The sequence below is a fragment of the Zeus faber genome, assembly GCF_960531495.2.
Source record: "Zeus faber genome assembly, chromosome: 8".
Classification (NCBI taxonomy): Eukaryota; Metazoa; Chordata; class Actinopteri; order Zeiformes; family Zeidae; genus Zeus; species Zeus faber.
Window position 1 is genome coordinate 10210811 of NC_137195.1, and position 27442 is coordinate 10238252.

The 27442-nt window shown below is 46.7% G+C and overlaps 1 protein-coding gene across 1 annotated transcript; it reads left to right on the forward strand.

The window, feature by feature from the left end:
- Positions 1-9926: 9926 nt before the first annotated feature.
- Positions 9927-25843, forward strand: fcgbp (Fc gamma binding protein; the record flags this gene model as incomplete). Its single annotated transcript, XM_080004694.1, is given in 29 exon segments — positions 9927-9972; positions 11139-11875; positions 12972-13062; positions 14135-14230; positions 14368-14432; positions 14553-14785; positions 14787-15156; positions 15270-15400; positions 15589-15778; positions 16259-16490; positions 16987-17281; positions 17393-17625; positions 17628-17843; positions 18642-18776; positions 18954-19207; positions 19295-19623; positions 19716-19790; positions 22778-22859; positions 22863-23015; positions 23019-23219; positions 23639-23956; positions 24075-24204; positions 24326-24477; positions 24645-24704; positions 24708-24923; positions 25027-25089; positions 25092-25370; positions 25374-25593; positions 25692-25843. Coding segments are annotated over 29 exon segments (5754 nt in total).
- Between the last annotated feature and the right edge of the window lie 1599 nt (positions 25844-27442).

A 27442-nucleotide genomic window follows, 5' to 3' on the forward strand; every position in this document is an offset into this window, starting at 1 on the left:
CGTTTCAGATGTCGAGTTGCCGTGCAGCGTTGGACCCATACACTCCCGGTATGTCACTGATAACGCAGCGCACGTCAATACAGGTGTTCTCGACTGGGCCCGGCAGCCATGTCTGGCTTCCTCATTGGCCGCCTTCGCGGGGTGAAACCCGACACTCCTTCCCTTATCACTCCTTCCTCGTCGTGCTCCTCACACACGGAAAACTAGTATCTCTGCTCTGCGAGAGGAGTGATATTTGTTTACCTGCTGGCATTACCCAACGTTATTGTCTGTTGTTGTCAAACTTTTTGCCTAATCAAATATAATTATGACAAGTTTTTGGGAAGGATGTCCTGCAGCTATAACAGCCGAGCGCACTCTCTTAATTTATTGGTCTTCTACGGCGGGATGTTGTCATTAGGCCAGTGCCTGGTAGAATGTTCCTGGTGATGTTTTCCACGAGATAATAACCCAACGCCAGGCGTCTGCCATGAAGCCACCATCACGGCTACTAATGCTCGGACCGGTCGTCAACATCGAGGTGCTTCGGTCGTGCCGCTTCACACGACACCTCGTCCCTCCCGGCCGCTTGCAATCGCAGCCTTCTTCGTGATGGTCCTGGGGGTGGGCGGGGGGACGCGCTGTCGCGCTATTATCCCAGATTTCTCCCGGCGGACCGCGACTGTGACGCTCTCAGGAAAGTTGTCTTTGAAGGCCGCGTCCACCCTGGGGTTGGCGTTGTTAACTCACAAAACGGACTGGAAAGCATTCAGCTCCGGAGCAACTCCAGCCTTTCTGGCTCACAGATATCTGGATCTCGCTTGCTTAAAGCTCACCACCGGGAATGGCTCCTATGGCTTTGTTGAATTAGAAGCAGTTGCTTGGTGGGGGTTCTGATGATCTCATCCCGCCTTTAGTCAACAATGGAAGGACTTACAACGTCCTGATGGCCACAAGCAGCTCTGCTGCTGGGGGGGAATGAAATAAAAGTGTTTGCTGTCGGCGGTGCGATGGAGGGGTCATCCCGATCATGACCGCGGCCAAGATTCATATCCCTCTTCGGCTTGTTTGCTACGGAAATAACGGCGGACGTAGTTAACGGTCTTTTGTGGTTCTGCAGGAAGGAGACGAAAATGTTCCGCGCGGTCCTGATTCAGTTGTTCGGCTTGACTGGCTTAATAACAGTAATCACGGAGCGAGCTCTCCAGGATCTTACTCCCCTCATCTACCGTATGGCACCGGGGGCCGCCCGCGTTTGACAGTGAACAGGGAATCAAATACGGCCTGATGTGAGAAGTGTATGTGCTGAGGTCTTATTGTTTTGTTCCGGGTTGGGATTATGATTTTTTTTTTTTTTTTGTCATTTTTTTTGTTACGCTGATAAAGCGATAACTAATCGGCTATTTGTTTTATTTTAAGATGCTGCCTCATCTGAATATCTGCGGTGCGGTCCCCAAAGAGCACGCAGTTTGAAAAATGGAAAACCATTCTGTTTCTTAAATAGCAACATTTTGCTCTGCGTGGGGAGACTCATCCTGTTCACACATTTAGTGCGTTGGACCTTGTACTACAGGTGAACTATAACTGCACCCTTGCTCAGACCACCTCCCCAGGTTCTACTGCTCATGTTCCAGCCCTGCTAGAACTTGAATATATATCCTTTGTTACTGAAGAGAAATTATTAATAATTGACATTCTTCCACTCCCGATCGCTCCTGCCCACCCAACGTGGAATGCCATGTGCTCAAATCCCATGTCTAACGTCTGTGCTGAAGCTCAAAGTCCTCAGGTACTTGCAAGGAGGGCTAATTTTGGAAAACCTGGTTTCTTTCTCAGTTGTGGAAAATGTGTGCCAAACCCTGAGTGTGGCTGTCATTTTGAGTCATCTTACCCTGATGAGCGCCGCCGTGCGCATTGCTCCTGTAGTGGCCCCGATCAGTTGCACTGCACCAATTGGACCTGGCAATATGGGACAAAATGTGCCATTCAAGATGGTAACCGGCCCGCGCGCTCTCCCTCACAAGCCACTGCCAAGTGCACGGTCGTGGGCAATGGGACGCCTTGCCACTGATTATGGCCGTGGGTTCGACTTTCACATGGGAGCTTGTAGGTTTGTGACGTGGAACGGTCTGAATCCATTGTGCTTATTCGGGAAGACCAGCTGCGCAGAAGAGTCCATTGTGCGAACATTACATCAGAGCTGAAGCATTGTGGCAAAGTTAAGGTAAGTTTTGTATTTTCTACAATCGTTCCACGATGCTTTGTGGAGTCATGCGTGTTAAGATTGGACCTAAAACTATTGTACATTCTGTCTTGGCAGCTGATGTCATGGTTGACACCGTTCTTGTAATCACTTATGGAAGACCTAACCCTATGCAAATTGCAATTTCTGCCTCTTATGGGAAAATGTGCAGGCTGATGTGGAGACTTTTTCTATAAAAACTAGAGGTGATACAAAGGCCAATGGCAATTTGACAAGTTATGATTGTATCTTTGCCTCCTCCTGGGCACTTTCACCATCTGGAGCCAGCTGCTCTGAGGTTCCACGGGGACTTGCGTTCAGTGTTCGACTCCACCATGGCAGCAGAATTTCCCTCTGATAAGTTCTGTGGCATCCTATCAGCTCCCACAGGATGTTCCGGTCCTTGCTATTGCACTGTGGACCCAAGGCCATTCTCTGAGAATTGTGCGAATGACTTGTGAGTCCAACGGTGATACAGCCCCGCTGCAGCGGCTGAGAGGGTCTATTTGCATGGCCGCAGGCGGGAGCAAAAGTTCAACCGTGGCGCGGAGAAGAGGGTTGTCATGGACAGTTTTTATGCACACCCAGACACGTGTATTGATACAAGAATTTAATTAACTGTTGTGTGCCTTTTTGCACACAATTACACATACTTTATAAGTTTCATGGGACTCAACAACAATGCCAAACGGCTGACAAACGACCCAAAATGCAACATCCACTTTCCCCACAGCTGTTTCATTCCAAACAACTTTCACTCCAATAATGTACCTATACACCTACATGTATAATTGGCTGTCAGTGTGGAATACTAGTTGGTTTTGATCAAAGTTGGAGTACCCACGTCGAAGCTGTGGAGTGTTGTTTGATGCAAACAAGTAGGGTTTAAACGAGTCTTCACCCAGGCCATCAAGCGGTTTCTCATAGGAGCCAAATAAACAATTTTCCGTAGACAGTAATACATTTTTAATAGAATCTGACTCAATTTTATGTGCAATCCGCGCACGCCTGTTATCTTATCAAGTGCGCTTCCTCATCTGACCCTTGCAGTCAAACCGACTTGACTCGACGGGGCTTGGCAAACTTTATTTTTTAAAAGTGCGCATCACTCACCTGTTTACCAAGCATTAGTAAACTGAAAAGGTCTTTGTGTATGACTGGCTTGGCAGTTGAGTGCAGGGTGTTCAGGTAACAGTTGGGTAACACGTCCTCACAGTGACTCATTGTTCTCTCCTGCAGCCAAGGGAGACGTTCTGGGCTGAGGGGTGCTGTGCGCGCCACGTGCTCCTCCCCGTGTCACCCTCCACCCTGAGCCAGCCTCCTCCTGCCTCCGGGGGATGGAGCTGCTGCTGCACCCTCAACGACTCCTGGGGCTGTGCAGGGACAGGGAGGCCCTGCAGGTTCTGCTGGATTGGCAGACATTTCCTCACATCGGTTTTTCTTTTTTTCTTTTGTTCTCTACTTTGCATACCGATTGACCTGAGATCTGTTGTGTACAAATTGTTAATGTACTGTTGATTTGCAAATTTTTGGGGTAATAAGTTTTTTTAGAACATGTTTTCTTCCTGATAACAAGAGGAGCACATCACTGAGGAAAACAAAAACTTCCGTTTTCATAAAAGGTTCGACATATGACTAGTTCTGTATATTGCATAACATTTGCATCAAGGTAAGAAAACCAATTTCGGGAAGGGTTGGTCTATTTGTTAGACTCCCTTTAGGCTTTGGAGATAGTCACGCAAACATCACATCAACTAACAAAGCAAAGACAAAACAGAAATGTGAGTCCAGCACCAACATTGTCCAGCATGCATACATACAAAGATCCCACCTTGCTTACCTCCTTACCTGCATGAATGAGGTAAACATTCTGTATTTTCAATTTTTAATTGTGTTATTTGTGTGTGTGTGTGTGTGTGTGTGTGTGTATATATATTTATATATATATATAATTGTATCTATTTATTTATTTAAAATACACAGCACAAACACAGTTAATATGAACAAAAGTATCGGTAAGCCACGAACTACGTCCAGACACGATGTAGGTCGCCTGCTGACTGACCGCTGACTGACCGCTGACTGACCGCTGACTGACTGCTGACTGGCCGCCGACACACCAACTGCAAATTTCCATGGTCGTATCTTGGAGCAGTCGGTCGCAAGTCGATACAAATTTTTGCGACTATCGCTACTCGTATCTTGGATTAGTCCTAAGTAGATGCAGTCGTAAGTCAAGGTACTACTGTATAGTATGGTACAAGTGTGGAAGGATGGCTGTTGAATTTAGAAACGGTGATAAAAAGCAGTCCAATTAAACTTGTGAACTGCGACACTAATTCATCATTTATGAAAAACGAGGCTGTAGTAATTGCGAGAATGCACCGTGAAACATGCTTTAAAGATTGTGTTATTAATATCTCTGAGCTCATCTGCTGAATTCCAGTTATGAATCTCAAGGTTCTTCCGTCTGAGCCGGCTACGCTTAGAATGATTCGGCGTAACCGAGCGTAAACCTTGCGAGGGCGGCGGGTGGCGTTCAAGGCCGCCCCCGGCGTCAGGAACTCGGAGGTTCCCTCTCTTTATACTTTCGACGGTGGAGGGCTTCGGGGGCGTTCCGGGGAACCTGTGCCGTGACTGCTCTGGTCCTCTTTTGGGGTCGGATGCAGAATGACGGTAGCGACGACCGGGCTGCGTCCGCGACAGCCGTGCGTGTCAAAAGTGGCCGAGGACCGCGTTGCCATCTACGGGAGAGAGAGGGGCTTCACATTTGGTATCGCAAACGCGTGACATCATTTTATTCGTGCAGGACGCATTCGTGTTTGTTTTCATCATACAGTTGTTTTTTCTCGCCAGGCACACGCGCTCGACGTGTTAATTGAGTGCGGTTGTGTATTTAATCTGATCCCTTGACGGCGTACTTTAACACACACCGTTTGAGTTGTGCCGTATCGCCACGTTTCTCCCGTCACCGCCGCCGCACAACCGACTGCTTTTGGTTATGACATTACACAACCGCTTCCCCCATAGAGAAATGGTCCCAACAGACTGCTTCCTGCGACTCCGAGGCTCAGGCGCATTAAGAGCCGTCGGAGCGAAGACCCTTTTACCGGTCGTGGGTACAAATCAGTGCATCCGTGTCAAGTATGACAGCTTTCATTATGCCGCTGCCCTCTCTAATGAGGCTGTCGCACGGGGACTGTGCGGCATGACGGGAGATGACCATATCGCCCCGGAGGGCATCGCTGTTTACGGTGCCATCCTTGGCCGGACCCGGAGAACTTGTGAGGCAAACAGCTCCCCAACAGCTATTGTACGACAGACTGTCAGCAAATACTAAAGAACAACGTGGACGGTTATTGGATCTCCCTGCGTAGTCACAAAACCCCTTCCACCTGTGCCAAAACAACATGTTTGTTTTCTCAGCGGCGCCAATTATTGGCCAGTTTCCATGCTGGGGGTCCGTGCCGTAAGCTGATCCCCTTAATGGTGACCTCATATCTTGGTTGTTTTTCACACCCTCCTAACTAAATACACTGTTGCATTCATCTCAACATCCGCTTTCATATAGAACTTAAACTCAACGGCTGCATGGCTCAGATTGTATGTTCTTGCTGTTGTTGCATGAGGGGGCAGGTTTTTTTTTTTCCCCATGTCATTATTTTGCAGCCGCTCCTGTTTCCATTTCTCTCAGCAATGTGTGAGAGACTCTCCTAGCTCGGTGCCCTGGTCTGTGTGGTGACCTGCCAGTACAACCCCAGCTTTGTCTTCCGGGGCAATTCATGTGTCCCCATTTCCAATTGTGGCCGCACAATGGCTACAGTTACCATGGTAACCATCACCTTCTGGGGTGATGAGGAATGCATTGAACTGCTTTTTTCTCTGACCCTCCCACCCCTCATTCGGCCAATTTTCATCTTAGGGTCCTGGCGAATATTGCAGCCTCATCAATGGGTCCCAGGTCTTAGCATAGCTATGATATGTAGTTATTTGACATACTGTATAAGAAGAGAGGCATAATAGTCCGGTTGCAATTTGAGATTCATATGGAGACTGACGCAGATCAAAAGTCAGCACTTCCCTCTCTTGGTCAGTCTGAATGACTCACTGGCGAAGATGAGCAGCAAAAATACTCTATTATTTATATTTATGTTCTATCACTCAGCTTTTTTAATGTGGACATGACATTAAATGTGACATTTACCCAGCTGTATTTCTTTTTATTGATTTTCATTTGCTTATAAGATCAGATATGAAAGATAAATTCCCAAAGTGTGCGTCTCTGCATTTAAAATGCAATGTTGGTGCCCCCTGCAGGTAAATGGTGCCATATCCGTAACTGTGAAGCACTCTGCATTTGCTTTCTGTTTGGGACTGCACACTCACTATCTACACAGACTTAGCTTTTTTTATTTATTTTTTTAAGAATCATCCTAGGAGACGGGCTCGGCATCGGCTTTTCCAGTAAAATATGCCAACACTTCTTGTGGCCCGGTGCGGCAACTTGAACCCTGACCCCGGCGGACGACCTCTCGCTAGCTGGCTCGCAGAAAGAAGCATGTTAATCCGGAGCACTTTGCGGTAGGCCCGGAGAAGCAGAGGCGACCTTTGGCGCGTCGATGGGCTGCCGCGGAGGAAACGGTGAAATGTGTTCATCTGAGCGGCCGGCCTCTGCTCCGACCCCCCGGGGGGTCTGGCGGTGGGATTGCGGAGGTTGATGGAGCATTCAGAGGCAGTCATGACAAAGTGGACCCCTCTAGCTTTTACAAGCGGTGTGTCACTGACCTCTGTCTTCACGGAGGGGAATCCGGTCCGCGCCCGCGAAGCTCTCCGGCTGACTACCCGGCCCCCGCGCCGGATCCGCGCGGCAGCTGTTTGCTCTCCGCCGTAAGCGCGATGTGCTTCAGCCACGCAAGTGAATCAAGTGAACATGTTCGACAACTGTAATTGTGTTCAGGGTTCGGCATCGCTGCGTGTCAAATTAAATGTGGAGGGTTTAGTGAACCACGTGTGTGCACTCCTAACATTTAATGATCGGTATTGATAACACGTCAGTGGAGAAATGCAGATGTTGTTTGCATGCAGAATCAGATGACCGCGCAAGGTAACATTACTATAAAGTATCTATCACTAGGCGCGTTTGATTTCAGTTGCATAAGTTCTTGCTTCGGCGGAACAACCATTGGTATTCAGGCCACCGTTTCCCCGGTGCCGCCGGACCACTAGATGGTACTAATGCATCACTAGCCAACCCTAACCTTGTTGTTCTCGCCTCGACATCCCTCTGCCCTCTCTCGTGCTAATGCCTGTGTTTCTACCTCGACAGACCTGATCCAGGCCCGGTCCCGCCGGCACCGGCTTACACCACGGGTCCTTCCCCCCTCCGTTCACCTCCGCCGTGGTTGGCCGGGTGACTCAGTAAAACACCGTTTCTGACATTGCAGGGCCCCGGTCACGGTGCAGTTGCTTGCATAATGCCTGCTCCTCGGTGTGTGTGGAAGGTTGCCAGTGTGATGCGGGTTATCTTAATAATGGTAATGAATTTGCGCCAACAGGGGATTGTAGCTGTGTACAAGATGGGAGAAGTTTTAAGGTGAAGGACAAACCTGTGATCCCTTTGGGTGATAATCTCCGTTCATTAATGCCCTAAAAAATGTTTGATTTTTATTTTCATTTTAGTTCAGCCCTTTCTTTTTACGTTTCAGTTAATAAGAATAACTACTTTTTAGGGATAACCTTATTTTATATGTTTTTGCATTGGCTTTTACCTTGTTTATTTCTATTTTATTTCAATTTCAAGGTACAGTGTTCTATTCTTCTATTTTTTTTTGGGGGGGGGGGGGTAGTTGAGATTCAATTGCATGCATAATATCATGTTCATGGTTTGTTATTTGCTCATCTCAGTATTCATTTAAATTTAAATAAGGGTTGATATGCAGTCTTTGTTCACAGTTGTAGTGGAAGATTTTTTTCTTCTGTAAAAATGGCACTGTTATCTAGTGATTAATGGATACCTTGAGTGGTGCCATTAACAAATTATTCCCATGAATTAATTACATCCAGTTGCTGTCCCCAGGTATTAAACCAAATTTTACACTTGCACGTTACAACAATGTCATGGGGCACACCTTTTAAATGGGTCCCGGACATGTACCTAGGCTAATTGTGGCCCACAAGCAGCTCACCAAATGTAGACCAGTTAAATATTGAATTCTTAATGACTTCTCATTTGACAAGCTTATACTGTACAAATGCATTCTGGGCCAAGTTGTATTCACTTTATCTCTCTTCCGTATCAAGTTGCAGCATTATAAATGTTTCCCCCTCCCATGTAAGACATGGCCTATGCTCCTCCCTCGCCGGGAGGTGCCCTGACTGAACAGGAGTGCACCCACTGTCACGTCAGGTTCACAAAGTGAAAGCACACATGCACTGGTCTGACTGTGAGGTTTTATTTCAATAAGTTTATTTATGTGTACAAAATACTGTTTATACCTGTTCTACACAAAAATAACTAACTAGTGCTGGTTTTAATATTTTTTTTATTGTAAAACATTTTTAAAATATTTTATATATATATATATATATATATATATATATATATATATGCACACACACACACACACACACACACACAAAATATATAAACGGAAATTAATATTTGTCTTATCCGCTATCCAGGACACCTCCCCCCAATCAGATAAACTTATGCGAATTATAACAACCCACCAATGTACTTGACCCCCGTCTCCACCCTACCCTACAGTCATATACATTAAGCATTACACAACTTATTTGTGGCAGACTGCCATAAAAACATTTTTTACACCTTTCAACTTTTTTAATGAAAAAATAAATCTTAAATATAAAGATACCGAAACCGTACCGTTACCATGGCCCAAAAACGGTAATACATACCGAATTGTGAGCCCACTGTACCGTTGCATCCCTAATATGTATACAGTATATTTGTATATATATATATATATATATACATTGGGGTTTTTGTAGAAAAAATAGACAAAGGCTGTGCTTTATGCTGTTGCAATGTGCTATCAAAATGGTGAGCTCAGGATTCAAAAAGTTATAGCAGAACTAGACAAATCAATAAGGCAAGCACCGAGAGAAGACGCAGGGTGATAAGGTAATAAGAAAGTAATACATTAATTTTTCTATACAAACCTTGGTAACTAAAGGTGAGAAGATGCTTAGTGCGACACAGCTGTCATTAATGTGGGGCTCTACCCTCAAAAAAGGATGTTTGAACAACCAATGTTATCCTGTTGTTGCAATAAGTATCCTGATGATTATGAATATTCAGTTCCCCAGTTGAGGGAATTATTATGTAGTGCCGATCACTGAATGCCACACCTATGTTAATATACATCAGGGCATAACCATCTGAGTCACGTTCTGCCCTAGTTTGTTTTGTAGAGGAGTTGGTTTTATGTTTTTCTGCTGGATGGTATAAATAAGAATAGAAGAATATGCATCTCAACGTGATGGAAGTCCACCTAGTATCTATTCAGGTAAATATTTTGTTCTCCCAGACGCAAATTCTGATAGTGAATTGTCAATATGTTGTGTCAAAGTGATTACTTGTGATTATGTGTTCTGAGTGATTACTCAGAACACATTGTCAAAGGCTGCTGTCATTTCCAATAGTTCTTTTTTATCATTCATTTTAACTATTTCTGTTTCAGCCATGGGGACCATGGTGAAGATGTGTGCGTTGCTGGTTCTGCTCAGCCGTAAGTGTTTATATTCAGTCTTAATTTAATTATATTCTGTTCAAACTGTGACTGTGACAAGAATGCCCGTGTGTTCTCAGGGCCCACTCCAGGGGTTGCACTCTCATGTAAACTTAATCATATGAAATGCCTACTCGTATCCATTTTTTATTTATTTTTATTTAACTTGGAATAGAATGCAGTGATTTTTAAATTAACCATCAAAGAAAAATATTGCACCAAGCACTAGTGTCTGGATAGCGATTCAAGTTCATAGTTCTGGAAAATCACTGATGATTACATCCCTTTCACCTTTAAAACAACTATAATATAATGAACCCAATTCATACTGGCCGAGTGTTTGTAATCCATGGTTGTGACTTTTATCCAATTCTGGAAGACAATTCTTCAGCTTGACATGTATAGTCAAGTGATCGCTCCATTTGAAGCAATTTATAATAGTGTCAAACCCATCAATCGGGAGCATTGCTGTGCAGCCATCCTTGCTGCATAGATGAATGGAGTAGAATGTAAAATAGGTGAGGAATTTCTGAGTGCGGCACATAAAAGATGGGCATCTAAATTGAGATTTGCTTTTGTTAGGAATGCCCTTTACCTACAGCTGCTATGGGGTGAGAACCATTATAATGGATGGGTGAAACAGAAGTGTAATCTAAATCCCTCAGGGCCCGACTGAGCTGGGGATGTGTTCTTCCCACAGCAGAGGCACAGATATTGATAAGACTTCCATTATGCCATTATATTGTCTGCATAAGTGACTTATTGAGTGCCTCGGAGAAGCAGGCAAGTGATTATTCTTTACTCTAAAACTCACAACTGTTATCATGAAGAAATAAGAAAAGCAATCCATCCATTACAGACTCACATTTATCCCTCTCTTTAACATTCAAATGATGTCATAGTGTCTTTTCCTGAATTTTTCTTTGGGACGATAAAGCACCTCAGTATTGAGCTTGACTGAGAATTCGGAAGAGTCTTGTATTGCCTTTCATTAAATGTTCCTGTTGTTGTGTTCCCCTTGGCCAAAATGTCACTACTGAGTTGAAATTGCTTTTTGAATTATTTTTCCACTTATTAGGTATAGTGAATGATAATCTTAAAGTGGTTTTCTGGAGGCTCTCTGTGTGCTTTAATGTTGTTTTTATCTGCTTTTCATTGTTTGTCAGGTCCAGTTAGTGCTAGATTGTCAGGGAGAGAGTTTGTCCTCACCTTCATGCAGAATTATGCCGCAAACTACGGTAGTCCTCGCTTCCAGCTTCAGATCACAGCCCTGCAGGCTGAAACCAAAGTTACAGTGAAGGTTCCTCCGTTGAACTTCCAGCATGAGAAGACTCTCCCGGCAGGGGAAGGGGTCACCGATGCTCTTCCTAATGGTGTTGAGGTGTACGGCACCCAGAAAACCTCCAACACTGTGCGCATTAAAGCCTCAGCAGATGTGACCGTATCCTCCTTCAGTTATAAGCTGTACAGAGCAGACATGTCTGTGGTTTATCACATCGCCCAGTGGGGCACAGAGTACTTTATTTTTACACCTGCCAAATCCCCTGTTGGCTCTTCTAAACAGTTCTCTGTGACTAATGGAAGGGAAAACAATATGATAGAAGTCCAATCAAGTTCGAAAGGCCAGGTTTATGTTGCTGCCAGCCAAATGGTGATCAACCTCCAGCCTTATGAGAGCGTCCAGCTTCAGAGTAGCTATGACTTGTCTGGAATTCAAGTAACCCCCCAACACCCCGTGGCCATCATGACTGGCCACACCTGTGCCTGGCGTTTCTCCAAATGTAACCACGTTTATGAACAGCTCCTGCCCGTGAGCAGCTGGGGCTCCAATTTCATGGTTCCTCCCCTCAGTTTTCAGACACGCTATGACAGTGTCTACATCCAGGCATCCCAGCCCACCCAAGTCAACAACCACCCTGGGAAGAAGGATGGCGTTCTCAATTTGATTAGAGCTTATTAAGATTAAGAATATTTATTTGTCACATGACCGCACTAAAACACATGCATATATATCTATACACACACATGCTTTTTGGGTGGTGGCCAGTGAAATGTGGCCTCCGCATTTAACCCATCCTGGCTTGTCCTTCCTCCGGTGGGGGAGGCAGGAGCATTGGGCAGCATTCGTCGACACGCCCGGGAACCTAGTACCAGGTGTCCATCGCTGGTCAGACGATGGTGATGTGTGCATGTTTTTGGTGGGAGTCCTTACTGATGGTAGGTGGAGGAAACCCCATGTGAGCACGGGGAGAACATGCAAACTCCACACAGAAAGGCTCCAATTTGGGAGATAACCCACCGGGTCACGGTGCCAACAGCGCCCCAGGCCCCAGTGCAATGCACTGCACCACCGTGCCACATAGAGGGCAGTGGGTGGAGGCCCACCTTCACCACCCTGAAACTCTATCCATTCAGGCTGATCACGGCATCCAAGTTGTCATGCTCTTTAATGGTGTCCAACATAAGCGGAACAAATACTATGACCCTTTCCTCATGGCGATCCTGCCCACAGACCGCTTCTGTACCTCTTACTCCCTAGTGGTACAGGGGGGTTTCAAAAACCTAGCCTTGATATTGGCCAAGAAAAGTGCAATTGCCGAGGTGTATATTGATGGTAAAACCTTGTCCAGTGGAAAGAAGTCACAGGAACAGACTTCTCCTGGGCGGAGCTGTCCTACCACCCAAAACCAAGCATCAGACATACAGTGTCCAGCTCCGGATCTGCCTTTGCTCTCTACAGCATAGAAGTCAGTCAGATGAATGGCTTTGGGGCCCCAGCTCAATGCACACAGACAGGTAAGATGACCTGACCTGTTCGAAGATTAATTAAGTATCTCAACATTCTGTATAAAACACAATAGAAAACAATTATAAAGTTGTTATTTACTGAATAGGATTTCTATGGTTCTCTAGGGGAATCTCTTTCTTGCAATAGTTTCACCTGCAGCGCTAATGAAGTGTGTGAGATGAAGGGTGAACAGCCCTCCTGTGTGCCCAAGCCAGGGACCAGCAAGACTGGAACCTGCTGGGCTATGAAAGACCCCCACTACCGCACTTTCGACGGGCAGCGCTTTGACTTCATGGGCACCTGTACATATGTCATTGCAAGGAACTGTGCAGTAAATGATAGTCTACCGGCCTTTGATGGCTTAGCCCAAAACGAGAACAGAGGAAGTCCTGGAGTGTCTTATGTTGGCATGGTAACATTGAGGGTTTACGGATGCACAGTGACAGCAGTTCGGTCTGGACCGGTCTTTTGAGGGTAAGCTTTACCATCTCTATTCCCATCTCAATTTTCTAGATTCATTTGGCAATGTCAATTGTATTATTATACAAAACCATAATTGCAAATATTGCTCTTGTGTACATCATTTTAGAGTTGCAATTTGTAAATGTTAAGAAAAACACACGTTCCCGCCTCTTTTGTCTACCTGCTCCCTGCTGCTCTGCCTGTAAATGTGCATGTGTGGGTAAACTTAAATATTCATAGAATGTTGGAAGCTTATTTCATCAAACACATTTCTGTATACTGGTGACTAACATCATGAGGCCACGAATGATGCTGTAATGCGTACGGCAAGGTCAAATGTCCTGGGCTGGCAGTTTGCTTTAGAAGCGAATAACAGAGCACTGGTATTTTTCATTTGCTTTATAATGCTAATATGAATGCTATTCTAAATACATGGATGTTATTATTACCATTTTTACTTCAGTTCAATAACAATCATTGGCATTCTCCCAATAAATTATTGTAAGTATTGAAGCATAATGCTTCAATACCTTTAGCGTAACTTTGGCAGAATTTTGGGGAAAATTTATCTTTTGAAACTTACCTAGTGTAGCTAAATAAGCTTAATTTATTGGGAGAATGCCAATGATTGTTATTGAACTGAAGTGAAAATGGTAATAATAAGATCCATGTATTTGGATTGAATCTCATGCCCTCCTTTCCAGATTGACAACAGTCTGTGGAGTCTACCAGCTGTCCTTCTATTTAAGAGTGGGCGTACTTTGGTCATCCAGACGGACTTTGGTCTAACTGTTATGTATGACTGGGAACATTATCTTGTATTTACCGTGTCTGCTAGCTACACTGGAAAGACTTGTGGACTGTGCGGCAACTTCAACGGTGACCCCAGTGATGATTTCACCGCCCCTTCAGGCTCCCAGTCCACCGGGGCGCTGGTGTTTGGCAGGAGCTGGAAGGTGCCAGGGATACTGAGCAATGCCCCCTGTAGAGATGAGTGTGTGGGCGGAAGTGAGCGGTGCCTATCGCACGTGTGACTGACGGGCCTTTTAGCAAGTATCACGCTTTCATCAACCCCCAACCCTACCTGGAAAACTGTAAATATGACAATTGTATGGGAGGCAGGCTTCAATATATTCTCTGCAAAGCCTTGGAGGCATACACTGAAGTTTGTCAGAGAGCTGGCATTCAGGTTCAAGATTGGAGGAATCTCGTACACCGTCGTGAGTTATTTCAACCGCATTGCATGAGCTAGATAATGCTTTCTAAAATAAACATTTATTATATAACATATTGTTCTTGGAAGTCACCTTACACTGTTTCATCTCCTTCCTCCTGTTCATCTGCTAAATGCCCGGCCAACACTTACTTTGAGCTGTGTGGCAGCAGTTGCCTGGCTACTTGCTCTGACCCCGAAGCCCCTTCCAAATGCAAGTCCCCCTTCGTGGAGACCTGCACCTGCAACACAGGCTTCCTTCTGAGTTTAGGTCAGTGTGTGCCTGCCGCTCGCTGTGGCTGCACCCATGAGGGTCGCTACATCCCCGCGGACCAGTCCTTCTGGCCCGACCAGTCGGCGGCGGTGTCACTGCCACGCTGAGAGTAGACTTGTTCAATGCCAGGACACGAGTTGCAAGGCAGGCCAGCAGTGTCAGGTGGTGGACGGTGTGACAGACTGCCACCCTGTCTCCCACAGCACCTGCCAGGCCACAAGTGACCCTCACTACCTAACCTTTGACAAAAAGAGGTTTGACTTCCAGGGGACATGCGTGTACCAGCTGGTCGCACTCTGCTCCGAGGATCCTGCGTTGGTGCCCTTCGAGGTGCTGGTGCAGGATGACCACCGAGGCAGCAATGCGGTGGCCTACACCAAGCAGGCGGAAGTCAGGGTTCACTCCTTATCCATCATCATCAGAAAGACTAACAAGGGCCTGGTCATGGTAAGAACTACTTTAATTATAGGAGTGACGATATCCCATTTGCTTTGATTTTCTGAATATTTACTTATATTTACTCCACCTCCCTCTTTAAAAAACTGCTTCTCTGCTCCCAGGTAAATGGTGAGCTAGCTAACCTGCCACTCTCCCTGAGTGACGGGCAGGTGTCTGTGCAGAAAAGTGACTGGTTCGCCATGTTCTCTACAAACTTTGGCCTCAAAGTCTCCTTTGACTTGAACAGTGCTGTGTACGTCACACTGCCCAGCAGCTACATCGGAGCGGTTTGTGGGCTTTGTGGCAACTATAAAAGCAAAGCAGAGGATGACCTTTTTCCCAAGAGCGGTGACAAACCTGTTGGGCCAGTTGATTTTGGTGTCAGCTGGAGAGTAGGTGAGCTATCAGGCTGTAAAGGGGCGTGCCCCGATTGCAACATAGCCCAAAAGAAGTGGTGTTTTGTGGTGTCTTAAGAGACCCGAATGGACCGTTCCGCGACTGCCACGCTCAGGTTGACCACGGCTACATTCACGACTGTGTCTACGGCGTGTGCTTGTACAAGGGCAGGAAAGATGTGCTCTGTCAGGCTATCACAGTCTACACTGCAGCCTGTCAGGCTGCAGGGGCAACGGTGCACAGCTGGAGAACCGGACAATTATGTGGTCAGAAAGATATTCAGTCTAATGACAGTGAATGAATAAATAGATAAATAAACAAGGCCTAGGAGATATAATTAACTGGCGTAAACATAAACTGATTGATATTTTTTGTGAATGCATTTAAAGTTGCCAGCTTTCCTGCAGAGATAGGCATTGCAGCTTAATAATCATCTTGTATTGTATGCCCACTGTCAAAAATCAAAAAATTTAAAAGCTATACTCTAGGATAATGTTTTCAATATTTCGATATAAAATGTCTGTAAAATGTTTTCCATGTCATAATGCCACTTATTCACTAAATTATTTATTTTGACTCCGTGAACATTGTTTTCGGGATTTGAAATTCTTGTCACTGTTGAACACTTTTATTTCCAGAAATAATAATAATTTGAAAAATAAAGCTATCCTTATCTCTACCTCTCCGTCCCAGTGGTGAAATGTCCGACCAACAGCAACTATGTGCGGCCGCCTGTCCTGCCTCCTGCCAAAACCCATCTCCGTCCCGAGGCTGCGGGGCCCGGTGCGAGGAGGGCTGCTCCTGCGACGAGGGCCACATTCTCAGTGGAGATCAGTGTGTGCCCTTCTCACAGTATGGCTGCATCCATGATGACCCCTATTACAAAACCGGACAAGTGTTTTATCCCGATGGGAAGTGTGAGGAGGAGTGCAAGTGCGTGCAGAGTGGTGAGGTAATGTGGATTTGAGAGCAGTAAATATAACAAGGACCATTTGACACCGATTCACATTTTCAACTTATGTTAACAAGCTCAGTGCCATGTAAAAGTGTTCCCCTCCCTTCCCCTCCCTGTCCCCTTTCCTCTTCCTGATTTGTCACACTCGGTTCTTTGGACAAATTGTAATATTTGACAAAGGCAACCTGAGTACACTTTTTTTAATTTTTATTATTATTTAATTTATTTGATGAAAAAAGTTACCCAACACCCGTATCTCCTATGTGAAGAAGTAATTGCCCCACCATTGCACCATCTTTAACTGCTAAAACTGCAGTGAAATGCTTCCATTCATTTTATATCGGTCTTTCACATCGCTGTGGAGGAATTTTAGCCTGCTCTTCTGTGCAGACCTAGGAACTAGGTCGGGTTTAAAGCATCTAATATTAATTGTCTAGTATTATATTTGCTCTGAAACCGTTCAGTGTGACAAATATCCAATAATACAGGTCATCAGGTAGAGGACAAATATTCTGTCATCTGCCATCCTGTGGGTGAGGGCGTGTGCCGTGCCTCTGGAGATCCCCATTACGTGTCTTTCGACGGGCCGGCGTACGACTTCCAGGGAACTTGTCCCTTCACGTTGTCCAAGGGCTGCGGCCTGCAGGGCACGCGTCTGCCGGCCTTCTCCGTCCAGGTGGAGAAGGTGCAGTGGAACCAGATGGTCGACGACAAGGTGGTGTCCGTCACCAAGCTAGTGGCTCTGGAGGTCTACGCCTTCACGCTCATCACGCGGGGCTACATGTTTGGAGTCCTGATGAGCAGAGCCGCCGGTCCTATTGTCCTCACCCAGATTAAAGAACAAGACGGAAGAAACAAACCCTCTTTCTAATATTCTTGCAGTCTCCCTTTGAGTATCAACAACAGAGTGGTCACAGTCTTCCAGGAGGGCGTCCACTACGTGATCACCACCGATTTTGGCCTGCGTCTCACCTACGACCCGGTCTACCATGTGACTCTCGCCGTACCTGGAAACTACCGAGGCAAAACCTGCGGCTTGTGCGGCGACTTCAACGGCGACCTCAGCGACGGCTTCCAAATGCCGAACCGGCGTCAGCTCGCTAAAAACACGAGCGTTTTTGGGAAATCGTGAAGGTCACCGTCCCCGGCGCTGTGTGTCACAGCGGCTGCGAAGGGAACAGCTGCCCTGACTGCTCCCCCGAACGGGAAGCCGCGTTTACGAAGCCCGATTACTGTGGCGACATCACAGTGCCTCAAGGTCCCTTCGCGGCTTGCCATCCCAAACTGGACCCGAAACCCTATTTGGAGGACTGTGTGTTCGATATATGCGCCTCTGACGGGGATGGCAAGACGCTATCTATTAAAGGTACCAACGTCTTGGACCGGGAAAACCGTCGTCGCTCTCTTTTTCAGCCATGAAATGCCCGGCCAACAGCCATTACGGGGTGTGTTCGGACGCCTGCTCTGCTGCTTGCCCAGGCCTCTCGGACATGGTCCGGTGTTCCAGCAGCTGCATCGAGGGCCGCAACTGCGACGACGGCTTTTTATTCAATGGACAAACTCGGTGAAGGGGTCTGAGTGCGGCTGTTATTGAACGGAAGAACCTACAAGGCACGAATGAATGTTTGTATAGCTCACCATTACTACATTCTTTTTACAATTTAGAACTGATGTTAGACTTGTATTAACATTGAGAGACTATAATAGCATTGGCTGTTTTTGGCACACTTTTGTGTTTTTGCCCCGCTGTCAAGGAAAAATGTAATCTTCACTCCGGTGGTTCATTTGCATTTTATCTATTCGCTATGAAAATGTGAAATGAATGTGAAAATGTGAAAACTGTCTCCCCAAGGCATTGAAATAAAGCCTTTTTATTCGTAGATTAAGAAAACACAGGGAGTGTGACTCAAAACAAGGTCTTTTTCATATACTCAACATTTCATCCAGAGAAATGTCAATACACTCAAGTCAAAAGATAGATCTTAAAGTTTCTTATTCATTTCCCTTTACTATTACTATTCAGTATGTGAAGGTCATGGGAAATCTTTTTCCAAGTTGAACAAAGTCACTATAAAAGTGTAGGAATTACTTTAGACTGCTTTGCCTAAAGTTATGTGAACTTCTCATTGCACATCGCCGGGAGAAATTATATACGAGGAAGACTGTGAGAAGAAGTGCACGTGCCATCCTGTGAAGGGCCTGGCCTGCGAAGCTCACTCCTGCCCCCAAAACACTAAATGCATGGTCAGGAAGGGGACCAGGGCGTGCTACAGCACAGGCAAGACTCACAGATAAAATATCAAGTAATCTATGAGTTGACATGATTTCTACTCTACTAATAAATTCACTAGATATTTCCAGTAATTCATAAATAAGAGGTGAGTGCATACTCTGAAATGAATACTTTGAATGTTTACAAAGCGTTCATTTTGCTTGCTTTTGTGCGGCTTTGTAGGCTGTGTGCGTCCCCGGGCACCTGCTGGGCGTGGGGACTTCCACACCTTGGATGACAACGACTACGACATCCAGGGCACCTGCAAATACACCCTCTCCACCACCCGTGGGGACCTAGGCCGCCTTGTCCCCTCCTCGGTCAGGGAGAGTAACGACAACCGAGGGAGTACCGCGGTGTCCTACGTCAGGGAGGTGGGCGTGGCCGTGTACGGCTATACCATCATCATACGCAAGAATGAAATCAGTTCTGTCATGGTGAGCTGGTTTATTCAACATAAGAGCGCGACTCTGGGATCCCTCGTACTATCCCTGCGGTACATTGACCCGATGCGTGCATTTCAGGTGAACGGGCAGCGGCGGAATCTCCCCGTTCAGCTGGGTCGGGGTGAGGTGTCTGTCTCCCAGCATGGCCGCACTGCGATGGTGGGGACAGACTTCGGCCTCCAAGTCTCCTATGACTGGAACAGGAAGCTGGTCGTCCGGCTGCCCAGCAGCTACTACGGCAAGGTCTGCAGCCTGTGTGGCAACTTCAACGGCGACAATGGCGACAAGCGCCAGAGGCCAGAGGGCAAGCCCATCGCCTCGGTTACCGAGTGGGGCAAGAGCCAGCAGACTGGGGACCAGGACGGGGAGACTCCCTGCCGGGACACCTGCGAGAAGAACTGCCCCGAGTGCGACAGGCTTGGTGCGGCGCCTTCGCGGCCGAGACCAGCGTGTTCCATAGCTGTCACGTGGAAGTGGATCCCCGGTCGTTCATGGACAGCTGTGTGTACGACATGTGTCTGAATAAGGGCGACAAGAGGATGCTGTGCCAGGCGCTGGCCTCCTACAGCGAGCAGTGCCGAGAGAAAAGCGTTATTATTAAGGAATGGAGGAAAACGTTTGGCTGCCGTGAGTACTTGAAACACCTGGTGAAAGAGATAAAACATAAATGTTTAAAAAAAAAAATCATCTGTGGAGCTCAACCACTTTATTTCAACAATTTGTTTATTGATTTTCAGGACTTAAAATCTAACAACATAGAGACAATGACAACAACAATATACATTCCCTTTCCCCACTCTACCTATCCAGTGTCCATATACTCAATTATTTAGTTAAGTTGGGACAAATAAAATTAGGGTGTGGGGAGGGGGAGCGGGGGGGGGGGATATCAATGGTGACGCAGAGCCTGACATGGGAAACGCGCTTTATTTGTTTCGTTCAATTAGAAAAAGGAGTAAAATAAAGACATCTTAAATAATGAAGACACACTGGTTTTATTTGTTTTATTTGGAATAATCCTCGGATGTGGGGTTTCTGATGCTATGCAAAATCCCGCCCCATCCCCTCAGTGCCCTTTTTTTTTTTCCTTCCGTGCAGTTACCACCAACTTTCTTCAGACAATAATAATTTCTCTCTAATTGCATGTGGCTATTAGTGCTTGTGTTTGTGAATTGGACGATTTTTGCAACGAGGCTCATTTGCATAGAAAGTGGCTAATTTGTATATAACGTACACTGTAATGTAAAACAATCTCTGAATCTATACAAAATGTATAAATGATACCTAATTTACATACGTGCAAATAGCATCGTTACACCAAGACTACTATTGGTGCGGCAGTGCAATGAGGGGTGCACTTCACCGTTTGCAGGTGCTTCACCCTTTGAGAGTTATACGCTTGCTTTTTACGTTATTTGCCCAGGTTTATCAGGCCCAAAAGCTGCGCAAACCTTTTGTGAATCCACCCCAAAGTGTTACAATCTATGTTTGTTTTTTATTAGTTTAGAGCTGGTGAAGCTTATAATTTGTCCCCTCAGAAACGCCCTTAAAGCCTTCCATCTAGTACTTGCAGACGTTTGATTCGTATTATATTCAAAGAATAAGTCTATTTGTTTACTAATAAATAACATCAATTTGGGGTCTTGATGTGCAAAAGTGTGAAAGCGCCATCTTGGAGGGGTAGTCATTGAATTTTAATCTGCGTAAATAATAGATATCGGGGTGTGATCGGGATCTGAAATGACAATGCTGTCATAGAAACATTCTTCAACTTTGTCTAATCTGCGTCGATATTAGGTAAAAGCATATTAATATTAATATTTTAATGAATCATAGAACAGACAAAAATAGTACATTTGAAATAGATTGAATTTGACCCCCCTGTAAGCTCTAACCCCAGTGCAACCTGCCACACAATATAATAGATTAACAGCTTTTAAAATGTAAAGAATCAGAGCACGTCTGCCAAATATAACCACCACCGTATGTTTGGATCTATCAGAAAATGTTCTAACTAAAGTCACGGAGGTTCAAGTTGCATGCATCTCTCCTAGTGTTCCAAAAACCTACAATCTGCCATATATGTATAATATCAGTTAACAGTATATAATTATAAGGAGAGAATGGGTCCGTCAAAATGAAGTCACACGGTTATATCTAGATCTATTTTAACTGAAATTATAAAAAGTTCACGTTGTCTATTTTAGTGTTTAGTGTGAACAGCTTGTATCCTGATCCACGGTACACAGCAATGTCTATAGTACTGGTGTGGGGGTTACAAGTTATTTTGACTAGTTTTACAGTGTACCCGGCAGTGTGACAGCTCCAGCTGGTGTCCGCCCCGCCTCCCCATCGGCAAGGGGCCTCCGCCTCGTTCAGATCGTTGAACACGTGCGTCCGACCCTGGAACGGCGCTCCGAGTTTCGCGGGGAAGATCATTCCCTACTGGATAGGCTCGTCTCGGGGTTTCCCTTTGACGTCCTCAAAATCGTCCGCGTTGTTTGTGTAGTTCAGCGGAGAGGTCGGGAAATGACATCACATGTACATGTTATTATGGCATCTCGATATGAGGGGTGTAGGAGGAGCGTTCACGCTTGGATTGGGACCAGTGAGCCGATGCGCCGTTTCGATAACGAAGGGGAGGTTGATGAGGATAGTCCCAGGGGTTTTGGTAGCCAGTCTTCCAAAAAAGGAGCTCAGGCCGTCTCCCTCCACTGCTTGAGTCCGATCCGACGCAGGTTTGAGCGTCTGCTTCTATTCTTGTAGCTTTCCAACTTTGCGGTGAGTGTTTTGACTTTGGCCTCCAGCTGTTGGGTTTTGGCTTGGATGGCCGCGACGTTGTCCGCGGTGTTTGAAATACGCTCTTCAGCCCGCGTGACGCGGCTCTGGCAACTGCTTTCGACGCTCTCATCTGGAAGACTGCCCGTAGAGTGTCAGCCGAAATTGCTTCGTCTTCATTAGTGACGGGGCTGACAGGTTCCGCAGCTGGCATGCCGTCTCCGTCTCCATCGCAGCTACAGCAGTGTGCGTTTTGAAGCAGTGTTGTTCGTAGAATAATTGTTCTGTAATTTCCCACTCTTTAAACTAATTGTGCATGGTTTCAAATATGATATATTTTTTTAAGTATTTCAGAAGAGCTCTAAAACGTCCGCCTTCTTAGTATCGAGTCATAACCAAACGTCAACCATTTTTGTGTGTGTTCACCCTCTTGCAAGGTTTTTAAGACGCATACTCCATTGACATTTGTCATTAAATTGTCTATATGTAGGCGAGACCAACCCCACAACCACTCATGCGTGTCCTTGGTTATTGGCATCAGTACTAGAACTGGAGTAACTCCCCAGACGCGGGCTGTGGCCTGTCGCATGCTGTGGGGTCCCACTGCTCCTCGGATGGATTAAATGCAGGGGACAATTCCCCCACGGGGATCACTGAAGTGTATCTTCTTCTAAATTCCAATTCCCTCTTTTCATTCCAGCTATGAACTGTCAGCCTCACAGCCACTACGACGGCTGCGCCAGCGCCTGCCAGTCGTCCTGCCCCTTCCCCGAGCGTCGGCAGACCTGCCCTGGAGGGCTACGTCCTCAGCGCCGGGGTATGCGTTCCCTCTAAGACATGCAGCTGCTCCTACGAGGGAGCATACTAAAGAGCGGGCCAGCGCTTCTGGGCTGACGAGGCCTGCGGCCGCCTGTGCCGGTGCGACGTGGCTCTCGGAATGGTGACCTGCCGCGGAGCTTCGTGCTCGGCCGACGAGGAGTGCGGCTTAGTGGACGGGGAGCTCGTGTGCCGGGCAATCGGCTGAGGCACGTGCGCCGCGTCGGGGGACCCGCACTACCGCACATTCGACGGCCGTCGGTTCGACTTCCAGGGTGCGTGTGTGTACCGGCTGGTGACCCTGTGCGCTCGGCAGCCAGGGCTGCTTCCTTCAAGGTCACGGCAGAGAACTGCAACCGCGAAGCAAGGCCGTGTTCCACACCAAGAGCGATGCATGATCTCCCTCACAGTTAGCAGGGACTATCCTTTTAGAATCCTTGTAGGTACCGAAAGTTTGGTGAGCGAAAGAGTTTTGGTTTGATAAAAGTACGTACAACAAGAATAAATAAGAAGGGAATGTGTAACAAAACACAAGAGACGGAATGAGAGCTCAGATTCTCTGTATTGAACGGGACAAAAACAGGACAGATATTCTTAGCCTCATTTTATTTCATGTGTGGGTGATAATGCCTTTCATTTATTGTGTTAAATCTGCTATCCATGCTGCTCTTTGCATATATATTTAATTACACATTAGAATTTGTGTTCCAGGCGGACTTAATTAAACTAAGCTTTAACTGCGCATTAGAATGGATTAGTAAGCGCTGGGGAATTATTAAATCTATAATCTCCTATAAATGATCCTCCCTCTCCGTCTCTTCTCCACAGCTCAATGGACAGCTTATGTCCTTACCATTAAATTATAATGGTCAGCTGTTTGTGTACCGCAGTGGATGGACAGCCGTGGTAGAGACAGCCGCCAGTATCACGGTGACCTTTGACTGGCGTGGCGCTGTTAGTGTGACTCTGCCGAGCAACTACCAAGGCTCGGTCTGTGGCCTGTGCGGTAACTACAATGGAAAGCCACAGGACGAGCTGACCATGCGGGATGGACAGACTGCCCCTGACGCAGCCCGGCTAGGGAAGAGTTGGATCGTGGCCTTGGTTCCGGGATGTTCCTCTGTTTGCCAGGTGGCGCTGTGCCAAGTTTGTTCCGACTCCCAGGGGGAACCGTACCGTGCACGGAAGCCCTGCGGAATCATTTCTGACAAGGAAGGGCCTTTTAGAGTGTCACGGCCGCGTGAACCACGTTCCCTTCCTGGAGGACTGTGTGTACGATGCATGTCATAACCACGGCTACCAGAGCGTGGTGTGTGAAGCCGTGGCAGGCTACATGTCCTCCTGCCAGAGCTTGGGTGTCAGCATCTACTCCTGGAGGTCCGAGAGCTTCTGCTGTAAGTCTGTGTTTGAATATTTCAGGCACTGTTGGATAATCCACTTTTAGCAATACTGTACATACATTCTATTTCCTTATTATTAATATGGAACCTCCCTGCATGCTATTCTCTTTCCAAGCAACGGTGTGTCCAGCAAATAGCCACTATGCTCTCTGTGCCTCTGGCTGTCCTTCCACCTGCGCCAGTTTGACCTCAGTGACCACTTGCAAGAGACCATGTGCTGAGGCCTGCATGTGTGACAGCGGCTTCCTGCTGAGTGGGGATGCCTGTGTACCGTGGAAGATTGCGGCTGCACATATGGGGGGCACTACTACAAGAAAGGAAAGGTCTTCTACCCTGAGACCCAATGTTTGGAGCAGTGCACCTGTGGAGAAAATGGCGCTGTGGCATGTCAAAACATCAAGTGCCGCCCAGAGTAGGTCTGTTAACTGATAAAGGGCGTGAAAGGCTGCCACCCCTTGGGACAAGGAAAGTGTGTGGTCTCAGGTGACCCTCACTAGGTTTCCTTTGATGGGCAGAGGTTTGATTTCCAGGGCACCTGCGTGTATACATTGGCAAAGGTGTGTGATGATGACAAGGGTCAACTCCCAGCCTTCACCGTCACCCAGGGAAATGAAAAGCATGGGAATGGAAGCATGGCTGTTACCAAGTCGGTAGCAGTTGCAGTCTTTGGTTCTGACATTTCCGTCAAACAGGGAATAGCATGGAGAGTCTTTGTAAGTGGATCCACCTTTTCTCAGCTCACTTCTATGAATGTACTTTTTCCCACCTCATTGCTTGTTCGGTTCCCCTCACTGAACCTTCCCCCTGACGGCACAGGTTGACGATGAACTGATGACCTGCCTCTTAACCTGGGAAATGGACGTGTCACAATCACCCAAGAGGGTCGTAACATCATCCTCCAAACAGACATTGGATTGACCGTCCTCTATGACACTGTCTACTACGCAGAGGTGATCGTACCCTCTACATACCAGGGTAAGATGTGTGGCCTCTGTGGCAACTACAACAGGAACCCTGCTGATGACTTTAGACTCCCTGGTGGCCGACTGATGAGCAGTATAGAAGACTTTGGGAAGGCGTGGGTGGTGGACCCACTTAGGCTGGTGTGTGGGGGCTGTGGAGGGCAGTGTCCGGTGTGTGACAAAACCAAGGCCGCCAAGTAAAGCCAAATGGACTCCTGTGGCATCATCAGCGCTCCTGACGGGCCTTTCAAAGCCTGCCACGGTAAGGTCGACCCGGCAGCGTATGTTTCCCATTGCGTGTTTGATCTTTGTGCCCTGGAGGGAAGTCAAGAGACCTTGTGTAACAGTGTCCAGGCCTATGCGAGGGCCTGCCAGAATGCTGGAGCTCAGATCCAGCTGTGGAGGAGCGGCTCCCTCTGTCGTGAGTCCATTGTTAAAAGACAATCCAATGTGTTTCCATATTTCATTCCCATGTGCGTGCATATACGGAGGATTTCACGATACCCTTCTTCCCCCCAGCTACATCCTGTCCTGCCAACAGTCATTATGAGCTGTGTGCTGACACCTGTGGTACCACCTGTGCCAGTCTCACCCTCTCATTTACCTGTTCTGACAACTGCTATGAGCGATGCCAATGTGACGAAGGCTTTATCTCTGATGGCATCAAGTGAATTCCAATGGATGGCTGTGGGTGTATCTATCAGGGCCAATACCTGACAGTGAGTCTGTACTGGAATTGATTATATGCTGTCAGCATACAGATATTGTGAAGAAAAGGGATTAACGGAAGTATTGTGTAGCGTTACATAAGGAACCCCAATAGTATTTTTGGCAAAAATTATAATTATAATTTTAATTATACATTTTTTATGCATAAATAAATCTGTAAAATTCCCATAATCTGTGCAAAGGCCTAAAAGATAATCCCTTTTAATACGAGACATGGTGTATTTTTCTAGGTGGGCCAAGTGATGGTGCACAAAGACTGCGTCTAGACGCAGTGTATGTGCCAAGCGTCAGGGCTGGTAAAGTGCGAGGAACAGATGTGCGCAAACAGTGAAGTGTGTAGTGTGAGGGAGGGCGTCAGAGCTTCCCATGTCATGCAGAGCCACTGCACACTGCACCCCGTCGCACACTTCACCTCCTTTGATGGAATATCTGGAGCGGCGGGAGGTCTGGGGGCGTTTGAGATGGCGTCCCTCTGTGATGACGCCGCCAGCCCATGGTTCCGTGTGGTGGTGGACGACAGGGTCTGCGGCGCGGGCATGTCTCGCAACGTGGACTCCGTTTATGTGTTCATCAAAGACGTCACCATCGCTGTGACAAGCCAGCATGTGGCCTGGGTAAGAAGGGCCAGGCTGGGACGCGGTATAACCAGTTTTATATAATCCAAGCTGTTATGATATAAATTAGAGAATATCCCCGGTAAAACAATTTGATACCAAGGTGACAACAATGAAACCATGAGGAAAACGCATCAGTCCTTATGCTGTAATGACCCCAAACAGCTGGTCTACAGTGTAAGTCTGAGGAGGGTATTAGTACATTGTATCAGGAGATACTAAGTTTGGGATACAGAATAGGTATCAATAGTAGAAAATTGGAATTGCTCCAAGAATTTGTAATTGAATTTCAAATATTTCGATGTTGACGATTGTATATGACTCTTGGGATTTCAGCACAGGATTCGTTTTTCCCTCTTCTGCCCTTTCACCGCCTACTTCCTTTGAACCAGGTGAATGGCACGAAGCTGTCACTCCCAGCCACACTGGCCAACCAGCTCTCCGTCCAGAAAACCCAAAGGACTGTGGTCGTCAAGAAGACGTCTGCTGTCCGCGTCACCTACTCCGTCTCGCGAGAGGTCACCGTCGCCGTGGACGGCCACCTGTCGGGTAAAATGTGCGGTGCTTATGGTAACTACAACCACGACTCGAAACACGACATGAGGGACGCAGATGGAAAAACCGCCGCGACGTGTCAGTGGTCGTTAGCTCCTGGAGGGCTGGCGACCTCTCCAGATGGTGAGCATTGGGGAAACCATAACGTCTTAATGGTCGCCATAAAATAGTCAAAAATGCATTACTATATATGGTAATATCTCTTTGACTCCCTGTGAAACTGTAATTGCTGAAATATCGCAATAATCTGAGTTTAATTTCATTTTTAATTCTGCTTAAAAACATGAGGTCTTTAGCGAGTAAACTGGGGGGGAAAAAACCCACATTTGGCGACAAAAATAAGAGTTCCCAGATCTGCCAGAGATAAGCTGG